The sequence below is a fragment of the Apteryx rowi genome, unplaced genomic scaffold (genome assembly GCF_003343035.1).
Source record: "Apteryx rowi isolate R43461 unplaced genomic scaffold, aptRow1 scaffold_50, whole genome shotgun sequence".
Taxonomy (NCBI): Eukaryota; Metazoa; Chordata; class Aves; order Apterygiformes; family Apterygidae; genus Apteryx; species Apteryx rowi.
Window position 1 is genome coordinate 2,232,865 of NW_020450761.1, and position 14,215 is coordinate 2,247,079.

Here is a 14,215-nt window from a genome sequence, read left to right on the forward strand (position 1 = left end):
CTACAGRAAGATGAGAATACCTTTAACTAAGTCATTGAATTTAAGCACAGGTGGATAAAGCTGTTAACACTTGCAACTGCTATGCTCTTAATATAGTTGGGGGGGAGGGGGAGCTTTAGCAAGCTCTTCTTCTTTATATACAAATTAACCAAAGTTTCAGCTTTTCCGTTTGCCACGTCCTTTTGAATTCTGAAGCAATGTAGATAGAATTGGCTTTATTTTATCTAAAAGAAATTTTTATTCTCAAGTCTTTCATTCCTGGCACTTTTTGTAGATATAAGCCTGTCTGCAACCCTAGGTATTTTAAAATACCTACCTCCTCAAATCATTAGTATATTTTATTAGACAAGATTAGAATAATATCTCTGATTGCTGTTGTGGGTGACTAGCCAAATTCTTCCTTTTCTTGCCAAAGCCTGCAATAATTTGTTAGTTTCTAAAACAAAGCAAAAAACCCACCTTTATCTGGATTTCGGACAACGGGCAACAAACTCGCACTGCTACATGAAGAAACCATTGAAGAAATAGTCAGGTGGCATAGCAATGATGCTGGGACTTACTGTAAGGATAGACCTTATTATGCTTAGAGCATAACCTGGTGCAAGATGGGTTACTGAAAAGTGCTCCAGATTTTGAGTACAATATAAGTCTGTATCAGTTCCCACCATTTTATTTTGGGTTGAACATTTATTTTTTTGTTTTAAGATGATTTTAGGAGAGCAACTAATTCAGAAAAGGATATAATTGAAATATCTACACACAATTTGCAGTGGAACTGTCACCAATAAATTACAGTTGGTTCTGTGATTTTGGTCAGTTTTTTGTTACAAGCATAGGTCTTGATGTTGTACTTGGTTCTACGAGACTTTCAAGAACGCTTGCTTTTTGTCATGGGTATTGCAGTCTAAATCGATGATAGTTCATGAGATGCAGTATTTTAGTGTTGTCCATGAAAAGAAATGCAAATGGCATCTTGGACTAGGATAAAGAAAAAATGGTTTTGCAAGTTAAATTCTAGTGAACGCTAACAATTCAGTAACAGATGAGGCAAAGCTTAGAAAATGGGTATAATTTACACGTGAGAAGCTAAAAGGAGCACTCTGGTTTTAAATAATACTAAGRTGCATCAACATTTGTTTGCAACAAGTGGCTTGAGTAGATACTAGTGGCTGAAAAAATTCTTTGGGATTCATATAATTTAATTTCATTTGTAAAATTTCAAGTCTTAATATACATGCTCAGTGTTGCAGTTTTTTCTGGCTAATGTTATCAAATTTGACAATGAAAAATACAAAGTACCGAGTTTGAATGATTACTGGACCTTAAATATTCTTCACACTTTCACTGTGGTGATACTATTTTTAGCTCTTGCCTTGTTACTGTGTCAGTGAAAGTAAGATGCTTGTCACTTCCCTGAATGTTGCACCCAGCCTGTATGTAGTCAGTTCTAATGCACGTGCATGTAACTGTGCAGATAAGATTGACAAGTGCCAGCCAACCTCTACAGAATATCGTGTTACTTCTGAAAAAGTACTCATGAAACTCATCTGATTAGAAATACATGTCAATTCCAGCATTTGTATGTCTTTTAGATTTGAATCAGCGTAACAAGCAGTTGAAAATACGAAGTCTGAAAAACATCTTTGGTAAAATAAAAATGTTTGTTACAAACTTCAAAGTAGTCTTTGTTTATTTTACCTTTTGGTATGCTTTGGAGGGAAGTCTCAGTATTTCTTAGCAGTAGTAGTTGGAAAATACTGGAAAAAATCTGACAGTAGTCTTGAGTATATTAATACAGTTATTTTTAATAAAGCATATATGTGTCTGTTTATAGTAATGGGACCAATGTGTATAGTAAGACTAGATCTCTCCATGTAGTCTTAACTTTTACCACTGATGGAGTCTTCAACCTGAGACTTGTAATATTTCTGCATATTACTGCTTCAGAATATAGAACTTCACAGCTCTGCCTACTATTCAATAGCTTTGGAATTAAACTGTCAGTACGGTTTTCATTTAATAATGATGCAAAATAATCCCTGCCTTTGCCAAAACTTAAGGTGAAGATGATGTTCTTTCTAAAGTATTCAAAATAAGAATATAAATAAGAATACAACTGTACAGAAACTGCAAAAAGAAGAGTTCTCACGGTCATCAGTATGATAGTATGTTCTTAAACGTGCTTTTTTTTTTTTTTCTAGTCTAAGAAAATCTGCTTGGCTGCCTGCTACATGTAATATAAGTGTAAAATTCTTGGCGTGGTCCAACTTGTCATGTTTTTTGTACAGTAGTATAAGATGCTTATATCTTGTGTTTTGTCATTCTCTGTTTTACTAAGAATTTAAATCACTGTCTTTCTCTTGGCTAGGACACCTATTAAAAAGGCATAGAAATAATGTACTTAAAAATCCCTTTGGAAAATACAGTGGAATGCTGTATTTTTTTCCTCTTCTAGGTGTAAAAATTGTCTGCGAGTGGTTTAACAGAAAAAAATAAATTAAAAAAAAATGTGAAATGGGAAAACATTTGAATGAAGAAGTTAGGCTGTGATGAAAAACTCTAATGGAAAAATAAGTTTGGTTAGTTCATTTTCACAACATTTAAGTTGGTTTTTGGCTTCGTAGAAAATCCCAGCATGCAGAAATGATAAAATGAGAAGGTGCCCTGTTTTCTGCTGTACTGCAAAGTAGTGGTGAGTTGACAGGTATCTTCCATTGCATATAACATGATTTTTTCCCCATATAACAATGACATGAGTTCCCTCTCTCTTCCCCCACTCATTTCAAAAAAGAATTCCTGTCTCTTACACCTATCCATGGGATCTGAGAGGACGGATGCATATTTAGGAAATATGACTCCTCAAAAAAGAGCCCGACAGCTTCATCTGGTTTGCAAATTTATGTTCTGTTTGAAAAACRGATGTAGGAAGAAGAACCTTGATATCTAGATGGCCTTCTCAAGAAGCTGTTAAGTTCACGATAGGAGAAACAATTTTACAGAAACTTTCATGTGAGTGGACTTGCATATTCTTAAAGAATCTTAAGTACATGGGTGGGGTTTTTTGAGCAGGAGGGGGAGGACATTACCTAAAACTGTTTCTTGAAAATCCAAGCTTGATGAGAAGCAGCCATGCTGCACTGAATCTCTTGTTAGCTGAGACCATGCTCTCCACTTCCTGAATCTCCACCACTGTCTGGAACAGCTTGATAATGGTTCTCACCTGGTGGTTACAGCTCGAAAAAGTCACAGTTGGTTGTGGTAATTTCACCCCACATACACCTTCTCATGGCTAACATAACAAAAGCTTATGGGTCACAAATCCTCTGTGTACCTTGAGATTTTTCGACAGGACCCTGGGTGGTGCTGAGCTGCTGTAATTGTGTTCCAGGGGTTGCTGTGGCAATAAATCAAGTATTCAGAGTTAGCTGTACTGCAAAGCAATTTTAGCATAACCCTTGGGCTTATAAAATAGGATTTTGGAAGTCTATATCCTATAAAATAGGATTTTGGTGAAAAAGTTACCTAAGAATGATGAGTTTCCTGCTGTGGTTTTAGATATTGTCAATCTTTTCATTACTGTTATACAGCAGTTCCCTGGAAGTTGTTATTATCCAATCCATTTCAATGAATATTTTGCCATTGCTTTTTGTATCTGCATGTTCTGCTTAAATACAGTAACTAATGAGGTAATAAATTTAAAAAAAAAATTTTTTTTAATTGCTACTGTATCTGAAAAGCCAAAAAGAAGTAGGGTCTGTTTCACATCTCATCCAGGCTTAATATGTGGGAGAAGTCTGAAGATTGAGGTTGTAGAAATGAGCTTTCTAGTCCTGCTGCAAACCTCCTGTTATCTGTGAAGTTGCAAATTAGAGAGATATACTTTGAGTCTAAAGAACACAAGCATCGTGTAGGTCAAGAAATATTGATTAGGATATAAGAATTGTTTCATAAATAGTAAACTCCATTTGAGCACAAATTTTAAAATATTTTAAGAGAAAAACATCTCCAGCTACTGAAGCTCTTGACTTCAAGAAAGTTTTGTTAGTTACTTACAAGAATAATGGGAAGGCAGGGGAGTGGGTACCTAGTCAAAGGTAGAATAAAAATTTAAGCCATTGGATGGAAAATAAAAGCAGGTGTTGGGAGACCTGATCTTTGCTCTGTTGCTGAACACAGAATGTAGCAGTATTAAGGAAAGTCATATTCAGCTGTCATAAACCGTGTATAGAATTTGATTTCTAGACAAACTATAAATGAAGTAAATTTTTCTTATGTGGGACCCCTGACATTTTTCAGAGTTGTTCAACCACATCAGCAGCAGATGTTTGAAGAAGAAGACTTACCAGCAAGTGAGAACGAAGAGCAGCCAGGTCCGTCTAAGCGGAAACGCCAGCCAAGTATGTCTGAGACAATGCCCCTGTACACCCTATGTAAAGAGGATTTAGAGAGTATGGATAAAGAGGTGAGCTTAACTAATTGTGACAGAATTCTAACAAAATGATTGCTCATTATGCATAACACAGTTTAACTTTTGTTAAGTTATATGCGTATGTGAACTGACCTTGTATGCCACTACAGTAACTCAAAATAAAAGCTGTAGCAGACTAAGTAGAGTTCAGTCTAGAATGCAATTATGTTCTGCAAAGTAAACTTGAGTTAAGGAATGGGAGTACTCTTGCGTGTAAGTAGGCCTCTAAAGCAGAACTTTGTGCAAGTGTTGCTTTGTCATAATAAAGGTATTACCAGATTTGTCATGTGTTTAGGTTTGTCAGGTGTCACTTTAAACCTTTTTTTTTTTTTTAAAGTCAAACTTCAAAGAATCTGGACCAAATCAGTGGCAGGATTGGAGAGGTCTGTAAATGTACTTGGCACAAGCTGTAGAGAACAGATAAGAGATCAAAGAGCCAAAGGAGAGKGTGGAACGTCATTATCTATAGACATGTAGTTGCAGTGCTGTTAAATCATAGCTGTCAGGGTTCTGCAGTGAGGAGAGAGCACTGTCTGTTACAGAAAAACCTGTACTTTTTCATACAAAACTATATTAACTTGAAGTTCATTGTAGACTGTCCATCAGCTGCTTGTTTTTCACATATTCTAGTGTGTACTTTTTCAGAATGAACTACATTCTTCTTTCTAATCTTGTGTAATATTTAATGATACATAGAGAAAAAATTATCTATGGTTAAACACTGTATTTTCATGAATTCATTATATTGTGCATGACTTAACTATAAAATCTAGTGATGCTAGAACTTGAAGTCATCTTTGACCTTAGATGATTCACCAGGGGCAGAGACAGGAGCCAGCTTTCAGTAATAAGTTGATAAACAGGTTCTAGCCATAACAGCCCTTAGAAGTTACCGTCTTTGGAAAAATATAATAAAAGCATGAGAAGGAAACTGCATGTTTCGCTAAGGAAAGAAAGTTTATATGTACATATTATAATTTTGAGATATGCTCAGTTACTGTTAGAGTTCTGGAAGAACTTTAAGCTGACTTTCAGGATGGTTTTCCAGGAAAAGGTCCAATAACTTTGAACAACTGTGGTGATCCACTCTGAATTTCAGATCAGTGTAACCCTTTAGCTATTTCATCTCAGGCTTTCACAGAAGTAGTATTTCTTCTTATTAAAAGATATGACTGAAAAAATTAGTAAATAGCTTTTAGGATGAAAAGCAAAGTCTCTGGAGACCACTAGATTTAAGTGTGCCTTAATTGCACAACCCAAAGAAGGGTTATGTTACTGAGCTAGTAGAATTCATTTTCTACCATATAATTGTTGTCTTTTTTGTTCTGTAAGGGTAGTTCAAGTAGTAAGTTGGTAATACTGTACTTTTGAATCTGCTTGTCTCTGATTATCAACTTGCTAGCTGTGGTTATATTTTTTGCAGTAACAAATGCCAGCTCATTCAGAACTGAACTGAAACCAAGTAGCCTCACTCAAGTCACCAAGCATCCCAGAGGCGGTAGTTTCAGCTGCGAGCCTGGCTCAGATTAATTTGTGGCCTGAGTCTTTGTAAGACTCCACTGTCATGATGCCAGTCCCTGAAACCACCTGTCACTTGTGTTGTCAGTGGTACTTAAAGTAAACTGGTATTATTAGGCTGCTTTTTGAGTACTAACACTTTTCTAATGGTGTGACTCTTGGAAAACATTGCTGTTCCAGCATGTGCACTGAGCCAAAAGAATGTATGTATAATTTTCATAATTATGGCAAAAGGTATTTATTGTTCTGTTTTTGAAGATCCTATTCAGGGACTTTGGTAAAATCTGAAGTTTCTGACACTGTTCCCTTTGTGATTGCTTGTATGCTGCTGCAGTTGGAGGAAAGTAGAGGTTTTATTCCTATTCTACAAATACAGACTTGTTAACTTAAGATGATTTACTTTTAAATTATGCTTTTGTTTAAGCTGCATAGTATGTTTTGAAACTAGATTTCATGCACTCCAGAATGAATGCAGCTTGATTATTTTTCCCAGTGGATTTGTTTTGTGGTCATTTTAGCTTTGGTTCCAAGAGTGTGATTTGAAGTTATAGCTGCTGCCCAAAGGTTTCCCTTCCACCATGCTTTGTTCCCACCCCTCTTTTTACTGCAACATCTACATTTCTCTGACCCTCGGGCAGCTGAACCGGCAGAAACTTTTCACTTCTTTTTTGTATGGGGATGTGTCGTGGGTTTGCTTATTTGGGGGGAAGTGGGCATGTCTAGTATTTTACATCCCTAACATGGTTCGCTCAGGGGTCYGGTGTTAGTAGTGACATGAAGGAGCGGGCACAGAGGATGCGTAATGACAAGGTTGAGCTAGATGTGGTAGTGCCACCTTATGTCAGCAGCTCATTTTGTCCTAGGAGCTGCCTACAGAGGCAGGCTGGGAAAACTAACCTTTGCAGGCTAACATAGGCTAGCCTTGTGACTGCTGCCTTCCCCCTGGTAACAATAACRTGTTTATGGAGGAGCAATGTAATGTAACTACTAGAATGGGATTTCATTGCCTCATGTGGTAGTACACTTATGAAAGAGGAGAATCTGTGGTAGTGTAATCCATAAAATATAAAAACTTAGCGAAGCATATATAAGCGATCCCGCTGTCAGGAGTGTTATCAAATAAACAAAGTGAAAATAAGCTCCATAAACATTGTTTATCAGTGTTCAGTTGCTCTCATGCTGTGACTAGTTTAATTTCTACAGAAAGTCTTTTGTCTGCATCCCGTCCCTCATAAAGCTATGTTAAAGGATAATAAACCTTTCTGCAACAGTGTCACTAAAAGGTGTGGTACTTTCTGCCACAAAAATCCTTTTGCTCCTCTTTCTGCTCTCATGATCTTGTGGCTATGTGATCAGCTGATTGCAGACTAACTTGGGAGAGAGGGGGAGTCCATGTTCTAGTCAACACCAGTGATGTCTTGCTGCGTAACTGCAAGTGCTATTGCTGAAAGAGACATGGGGCTAGGAATATGTGGCCCAAGAAGGGTGAAAAGTCCATCCCTTTCAGTGGGGCTTTGCTACAGCATAAGCCAACCCATGTCTCAATTGCTGCATTCCTACCCTTGAGCCAGGGTGGGTAAACATGGGTTCGCATGGTAAGCCAGGTCAGGGAGTTGGTCTGGTTGGAAAAGATCACTCAATTTTCATCATTATCRGCTCTCTGAAATAGCTCGTCGTTGTAGCTGCATGAGTACTTGAGTCAGCAGCGACCAGAGGGTAGAAGGAGCTGGGAATGTGCAGTAGAGGCAGAACTGCAGTCTTTGGATTTAAAACTGCATCCTCACTATTTCTGCTCATTTGTTTGAATTGCCTGGCAAATTCAGATCATGTTTTTTTATTGGGTCAAAAGGATCTGTTTAGCTTTAGGCACTGTTTTGGTTTTTGGGTCCCCGTTCCTTCCCCCCCCCCCCCCCCCAAATAAAATGAAGTAGAAAATGTAAGGGTTTTATACGTGCTGTTTCTGTGGTCGTAACAAGCAATAAATAACTGCTGTGATGAGTTTAACATCTGCAGGAAGTCTTTTTGTTTTTTCCTTGCAAAAATCTCTGAAAAGGCCACATAGGTCCAAGCAATGCAGAATTTGCAAGTACTTTACATGTGGGAGAGTTTTGTTAGAAGGTACAAGATGGAAGCCAATAAAGACAATTTCATTATGATTTCTTCATAAGTTAAAACTCTTTCCATCCTTAACATATTTAAATAGCTGTTCGTGGCTTTTCTTAGTGAAAAAGCAATAGCCATTCCCATATTGCATGTCGAAGAACAGCCACAAGTAGGCACCTTTGATATAAAAATTCGATCTTACATGCATTTTTATCTTCTCCCATTATTTTAGCTGTAGTTGTGCTATAGATACCAAATAAGCCAAAGGAAATTAATAGTATCCCAGCTGTTGTGCTGCAGCTTATGGTAACTTAGCCTTTGCATCTTTATCAGTGCCAAAGATCTGGGAGACCAGATCAGTGGTAGCCTCTTTTCCCTCTGACATGAGGGACTGCTTCAACTTTATTAAAGTGCAAGAACAAAAGGATTAAAATACTAGGGTTGCCCTTCAAAGGGAAATTGCCAAGTCGGAGTAAGTGTGCAATGAATGGATCCCTACCGGAGAAAGGTACAGCCYGCTAAGGCTGCAGCCTCACAGCTGAGAGAAATTTTTTCCCCTTTCTTTTCCTGTACTAGCTAGACACAGGTGGTCTGCCACTGACTGCTACTGTATGCAGCTCTGCTACAGAATGGTAAGGAGAAGTAGAATTAAATGCACCAAGTGAAATTAGCTTGTGTGTAACAATTTAAAACCTGGAGAAAACTATTTCTAAATAAGTGGTGATCTGATATATAATCAGCAAAAAAAAACTTCAGAAAAATTCTGTTCATAACAGTCTGTATTTAGTTTGCTGTAGTCTTTGTGGTATGTTGCTGTTTCACCAAAGGGCAAGGATTGAAGACCACATTTAAAGAGGAGGTTTTCAAACACTGCTTTGCTGCAGCAGTCCACTTGTCCAGCTACTTACTGTGGAGGTACAGAACTGTTGCTGGTGCATGTTAGGTGCAGTTATTAAGTGGAGGAGCTGTTGTTCCTCTGCGGCCAGGTGAAAGTTGCTGACCTACCAGCCAACCACTGGAATGTTGTGCAGATCTGCTGTAGACTGCTGACAAAACCCAGAAAGTGGAAGCCAGAGTGCAAATGATTAAGTCTTCTGTATCCATGTCCAAAAATAAGATTTATTAGCTAACACATGCTGCATGATGTAGGGTAAAGGCATACAAATCATGTAAAGACATACATGGCTCCTTTCCTTTGTAGTTAATTATCTCCATATAGGATGACATACAATTCTGCTTTTCCCAGAGGTTACCCATTGATCATCTTGTGATGATACTCTTATAGGCTGATGCCACATCCGTGGTAGGCTGAAAGTAACAGCAGAAGACAGCCAGCCATAGGCATTTACATCTCTGTCACTGTTAACACTTGTAGATCAGAAGAGAAGCCATCTTAGGCAGATACCCAGTGTGGGCCTCACTGATGGAAAGCTCAGTAAGGAAACCCTCACGGCAGAAACATTTTGCATTATGTTCTGCAGTGCCTTCTCATCTGAGATGGCCTGGGATTACTCATGTCTTAGAACACCTGTGCACACACAGTCTGCTAGTTGTATGATCTTTATGTTTTTGTGTTTAGTATCCTGTTTTTGTCAAGGGGTTTGTCAGTGGCATCTCTCAGGTGTCATCATTTCTGCCATCTAAGGTAAAATATTTCGCTGGTTTAAATTCTTCTCAGTTTGGGACTTGGGGCAGGGGAATAAAAGAAGTGAATCTCATACCAGTCAGACCTCCAGCTTTCACATCTCTCACTACAGTTAGTGGAGCTGAACTGACTGCCACCATCTGGTTGGATATGTACTTAGTAGCTGCAAAAATGACCACCTTGCAGAGATCTGTTCTGCACATCAGTGGGCTTAAGTATACAGCTTTCTCTAGTGTGGGAATTGCCAAAGTAACTTCTTTTGCGTTAGAATGGTTCTACTGATTTGAAGCAGATTCTGCATGTTCTTATCCTTTTAAATAGGTTTGGATATATGTACCATATATAAAGATTGATATTTCAACATTCTGCTTATATAAGGCCATTTTGTCACTCTGCCTTCTGCTTTCATCCGTCTGAACGTTGTAGGTGCAGATGGATCCCTTAATTTCTATTTTGTGTTCTAAGTTAGTGAATATACCATGCTGTGAATTAAGGGTCAGTGTTTTCCTCCCTCAGCTTAGTGAAAACTATTGTCTCAGTAAATGGTAGCCTCTTGGCTAGCTTAAAAATACTAACTTAGTGCAATGGATGTGCTCTCTAGTGCAAAATAACAGTTGCCCAAGGGTCACTTGGGTGCTGCTCTGTGTATTAACATTTCCTTGAATTTCCAAAGCTATGTTTCTCATATAAAATTCCTTGTGTGTGGCATCTTAAAATATAGCATGTTATAAATTGTACAGATACTAAATTTGGCTAGCAGTCCCTTCCTGTTAATTGTAGCTTTTTTGAAATTAAAAAATGTATGTGATTTTGTGTACACTTGCAGTTGTCAGTGACAGTTGTACTGAGACATTGACCCTTTGGATTTAGGAGGTATGCTTTAAAGTTATTAGACCAATTCCAGTAGAACTAAGACTTAAAAAAAAAAAAAAAGAAAAGAAAAGAAAGAGAGGTAAATAGGTTGAAATCATATATATGGCAAAGTATCAAAATAAATACACTACTCTTCATCAAAAACTTACAAGAGAGTAACAGCATGTGTGAAAGCAGTTTGCCAAAACACTTTGTGGCATAAACAGAGCAAAACATCCTAAGATTGGCTGGCCTAGACCATTGTGGAACTAGATATTTCCCAGTGCTTCCTGTGTTTCCTTGTTTACTGCCCTCTCATCAACCTTCATATGCTGGCTCTCAAGGCCATTCCAGCTGTGGGCTGTGATCGRCTTCTCCTTTAAGGAAGGTGGTAATGTAAAAGTTGGAGAAATGAGAGCGGGTCTTCCATTCCAACCAGCTTTTCATTTTTTATTTGAAGTGCTGAGTAGTTTAACACAACAAGACTAAATGTGTCACTTGCTTTTCTTCACTCTGAAATTAGTTATCTGTAGTATCTGTAGAGAATTGGGGAAGCTGTGATGCCAGGAATCAGAGTTCTGCTGCTGTTTATGTTCATGGAGCACTTGCTGTAGGGTGATGACTGGCAGATGCATTAACAAAAGTTACTTTATTTTGTAATGAACATAGCCTAAAGCTGTTGTAGAATAAGGAAAGTGTTTTTACTGTTTTTTCCTGCTTAGACTTTGATATTTCCCCTTTTCTAGTAGGGCTAAGTAACATAAAAGTAGTTAAATATTCAAAATATTATAATGTTAAAGCAACTACTTCATCCATATCTTTGATTAGTAGAGAAACCTGAGTAAAGTTGATCAGTATTTTTTTTAGTAGTTCAGAAATAATAATCAGTAGCGTAGAATGGAAGGAGATCAATACAGAGGATTGGAGAGGGGAAAGAAGGAAGGATGGGCACTTAAAGGAAGCTGGATATCAGTGATTTGTTTTTGCATTTTTATGTTTTGCTTTAATGAATTCATTTTCCACTGAAAAATGGAAACAATCCTAAAATGTATGAACACACTTTTATTCATTATAATTACAGAAGATGTGATATGTACAAATCAATATGGATCATTTTTAATTTGTAGCTATATCGTCCTGATCAGAAGTGTTGAGACTCAATGTTATTCAGCTAACTAAAAGAACACTTAAAAAAAAAAAAAAAGTGTAGATAAGGCTAATGAAGTTTGAGTTGATTATCAACATGTAAAACACTTATTTGCCTTTTTTCAGGATGACGTTTGTTTGCATCAGTTTACTCACTAATTGCATGAAGCTGATCTGCTAATTTTTATGTTCAATAACTATTAAGAGGACATCATGGTCCAAACTTGCCCCAAACATGGCAACTTTTTAAAGAGTTTGTAGAAAGTACCTTGAGGTCATATCATGTTTTGCATGGAGATGCCTGCAATAACTAATTACTGAAATAGGAAATAGGATTAGTATCTACTTTGATATTATCTCAAGTATGTAATCAATGTTGGAATGGTTCTGTTTTTCTACACAGCTTGCTTAGAAAAGACTATTTAGGCACAGTTTCTGGTGTACTTAAACATCTTGTTTTCATTTTTAAGTTATTTTTATGAATGTATATGCTGTGGGGGAATATGAGAAACAGATTGAAACCTTTTGATACATTCAGTTGGCAGACTGTATTAATATGTATTAATATTAATGCCATTCTTCCAAAGCTGTTCTCAAAATTGTTCCTTTGAAATGAATCTTGGGGTTTTAGAGGATTTTTCTCATAAGGTGCTGGGAAAAGTAGTTTGTTTTTACACATTGCTATCATTCTAAGATTTTTGCTAAACATTGAGTAAAAAATTATTATGAAAATAAGATTAAATTTAAGCTCTGTGTTTGCGTTTTTTTCCAAATATAAAAAACTTTACTTCTGTTAGCTTTTAAAGTATGCCTGCTTGTATAGCAAATGTTACTCTAATGTTACTCTTTATGAAATGGAAAGTATATCTATAAAGCTTCCACTTCTAGAATGTACTTACAAGAGGGAGAGGGGAAGGCAAAAGTTGCATATTCAGTAGGAAGAAGGCTCTTCCATAACATTTTGTGTGGCTTTTTTAGGCAGTAATGATAATGCAGCCTTCTGTTTGGCCTATTAAAAGAGAAGCTGCAAGTCTTTTTCAATTGCCTGTTCAGTGAAAATGGGGCAAAACTTTTCTAAATAGAATTCAACAACCTCATTTTAACATATGCCCCTACCTCTGTATTCTAAATCACATGCAGCTAGGCTGTCAACACTAGTTGGACACAGTTAAAATGAGTTGTTTGAGCCATGTTAAAACAATTTGCAAGTTGATCCCTAACGTAATTCTATGGGGCTGTATATAGGGCAGGATTGAACCTCATCACAAATCTACCATGTTTTAACATATGAAATTCCATCTGTTCTTCTATATGTGAATGGTATTTAAACAAGTCTGCTCAAGTCTTTGTCCAAAACTGAGCTTTCTTCATGACTTTTTTCATTTTTATCAGGATGCTGTGATATTTGTATTTCTTCATAAAGAATATTGTTATGGAATTTAGCATAATATATGCTGAGRGGTGTGGAAAATCTTCAGAAGCAGTTGTATAATGCTAGTCTGCTATGATTATTTATTATTTGTGTTTAGAATTTGGGTATTATAAAAATGCAAGTCCCTTTTGGTGTCATAGAGACCAGATTATTTCTAAATGCAGCACTGAGTGGCAGTTTGCATCATTAGTGTTTAATCAGCAGTTCTTGATCAGTTATAAGATGACTTATTTTTAAATTGAAATTATGCATAGTTAAAACCACTCGCTTCTAAGACATTTGTGAGATAAAATATCTTTCCTTAGCTTTGGTGGAGTCTTAACTCTTTGTCAGTTGCCAGCCTCCGAGAGTACTGAATGGAGCTGCTCAGTATGTATCTCTCAGTATGAACACCTTGCAACTGCAAGTATTCGCACAACTGTGTCAGCATTATCAACAATATTTGCACCCTGCATACAACTTTGACATAGACTATAAAAAGCTGCAGAACTAGAGCCCCCTACTGRTGCAGAGAATTCCCTGCTGTGATGCAGTCACAAAATGGATAATTACCTCAGCCATGTTGCTAACTTTTTTTTTTTAATGTCTACAGTAGTGGTATTAATTTTAGATTTTGAGATAATGTAGTTGTTATGCCATATTGTTTCAGTTCGTGTGTGAGAGCTTGCACTTTCTCTTGCTCTCTGCCAGGGGTCACAGTCATCTGTAGATGACATTCTGTCACTCCTCCTAGCAAATATGATGATATCACACTCTGAGATGAGCACAGACAGCTGCCTATCTCAGATATTTTAGTGCTCTAACATCAAACTTGCTTCATCACAGAGGTATTGAAGAATGGATATAGCTGACATACCACAACACAGAGATCATATCAAAACCAGCAAAGTGTCCATCACCTTAATGTTGAGCTTGTTATAGAAACTGTCCACTTCTCAGATCTGGGCCTTATTTTTCATTGTGCTTTCTATCTTTTTACGTAATAGCCAGAACTAGACATAGAACGAATAGATCTATGTGGGACACTTTGCACGGACACAGAGTACCTCCT

General features: G+C 37.2%; 1 protein-coding gene across 10 annotated transcripts in view; it reads left to right on the forward strand.

Annotated features, from left to right (window-relative positions):
- Positions 1-14,215, forward strand: part of CTDP1 (CTD phosphatase subunit 1) — a 121,407-nt gene that overhangs the window by 49,509 nt on the left and 57,683 nt on the right. For 9 of the 10 annotated variants that reach the window (XM_026079760.1, XM_026079759.1, XM_026079758.1 and 6 more), the window contains exon 11: positions 4,297-4,462. In XM_026079760.1, coding sequence (XP_025935545.1) covers positions 4,297-4,462 — 166 coding nt within the window. Of the gene's footprint in view, positions 1-1,592; positions 1,653-4,296; positions 4,463-14,215 lie in introns of those variants that run through there. The other variant, XM_026079761.1, reaches the window with a different exon arrangement.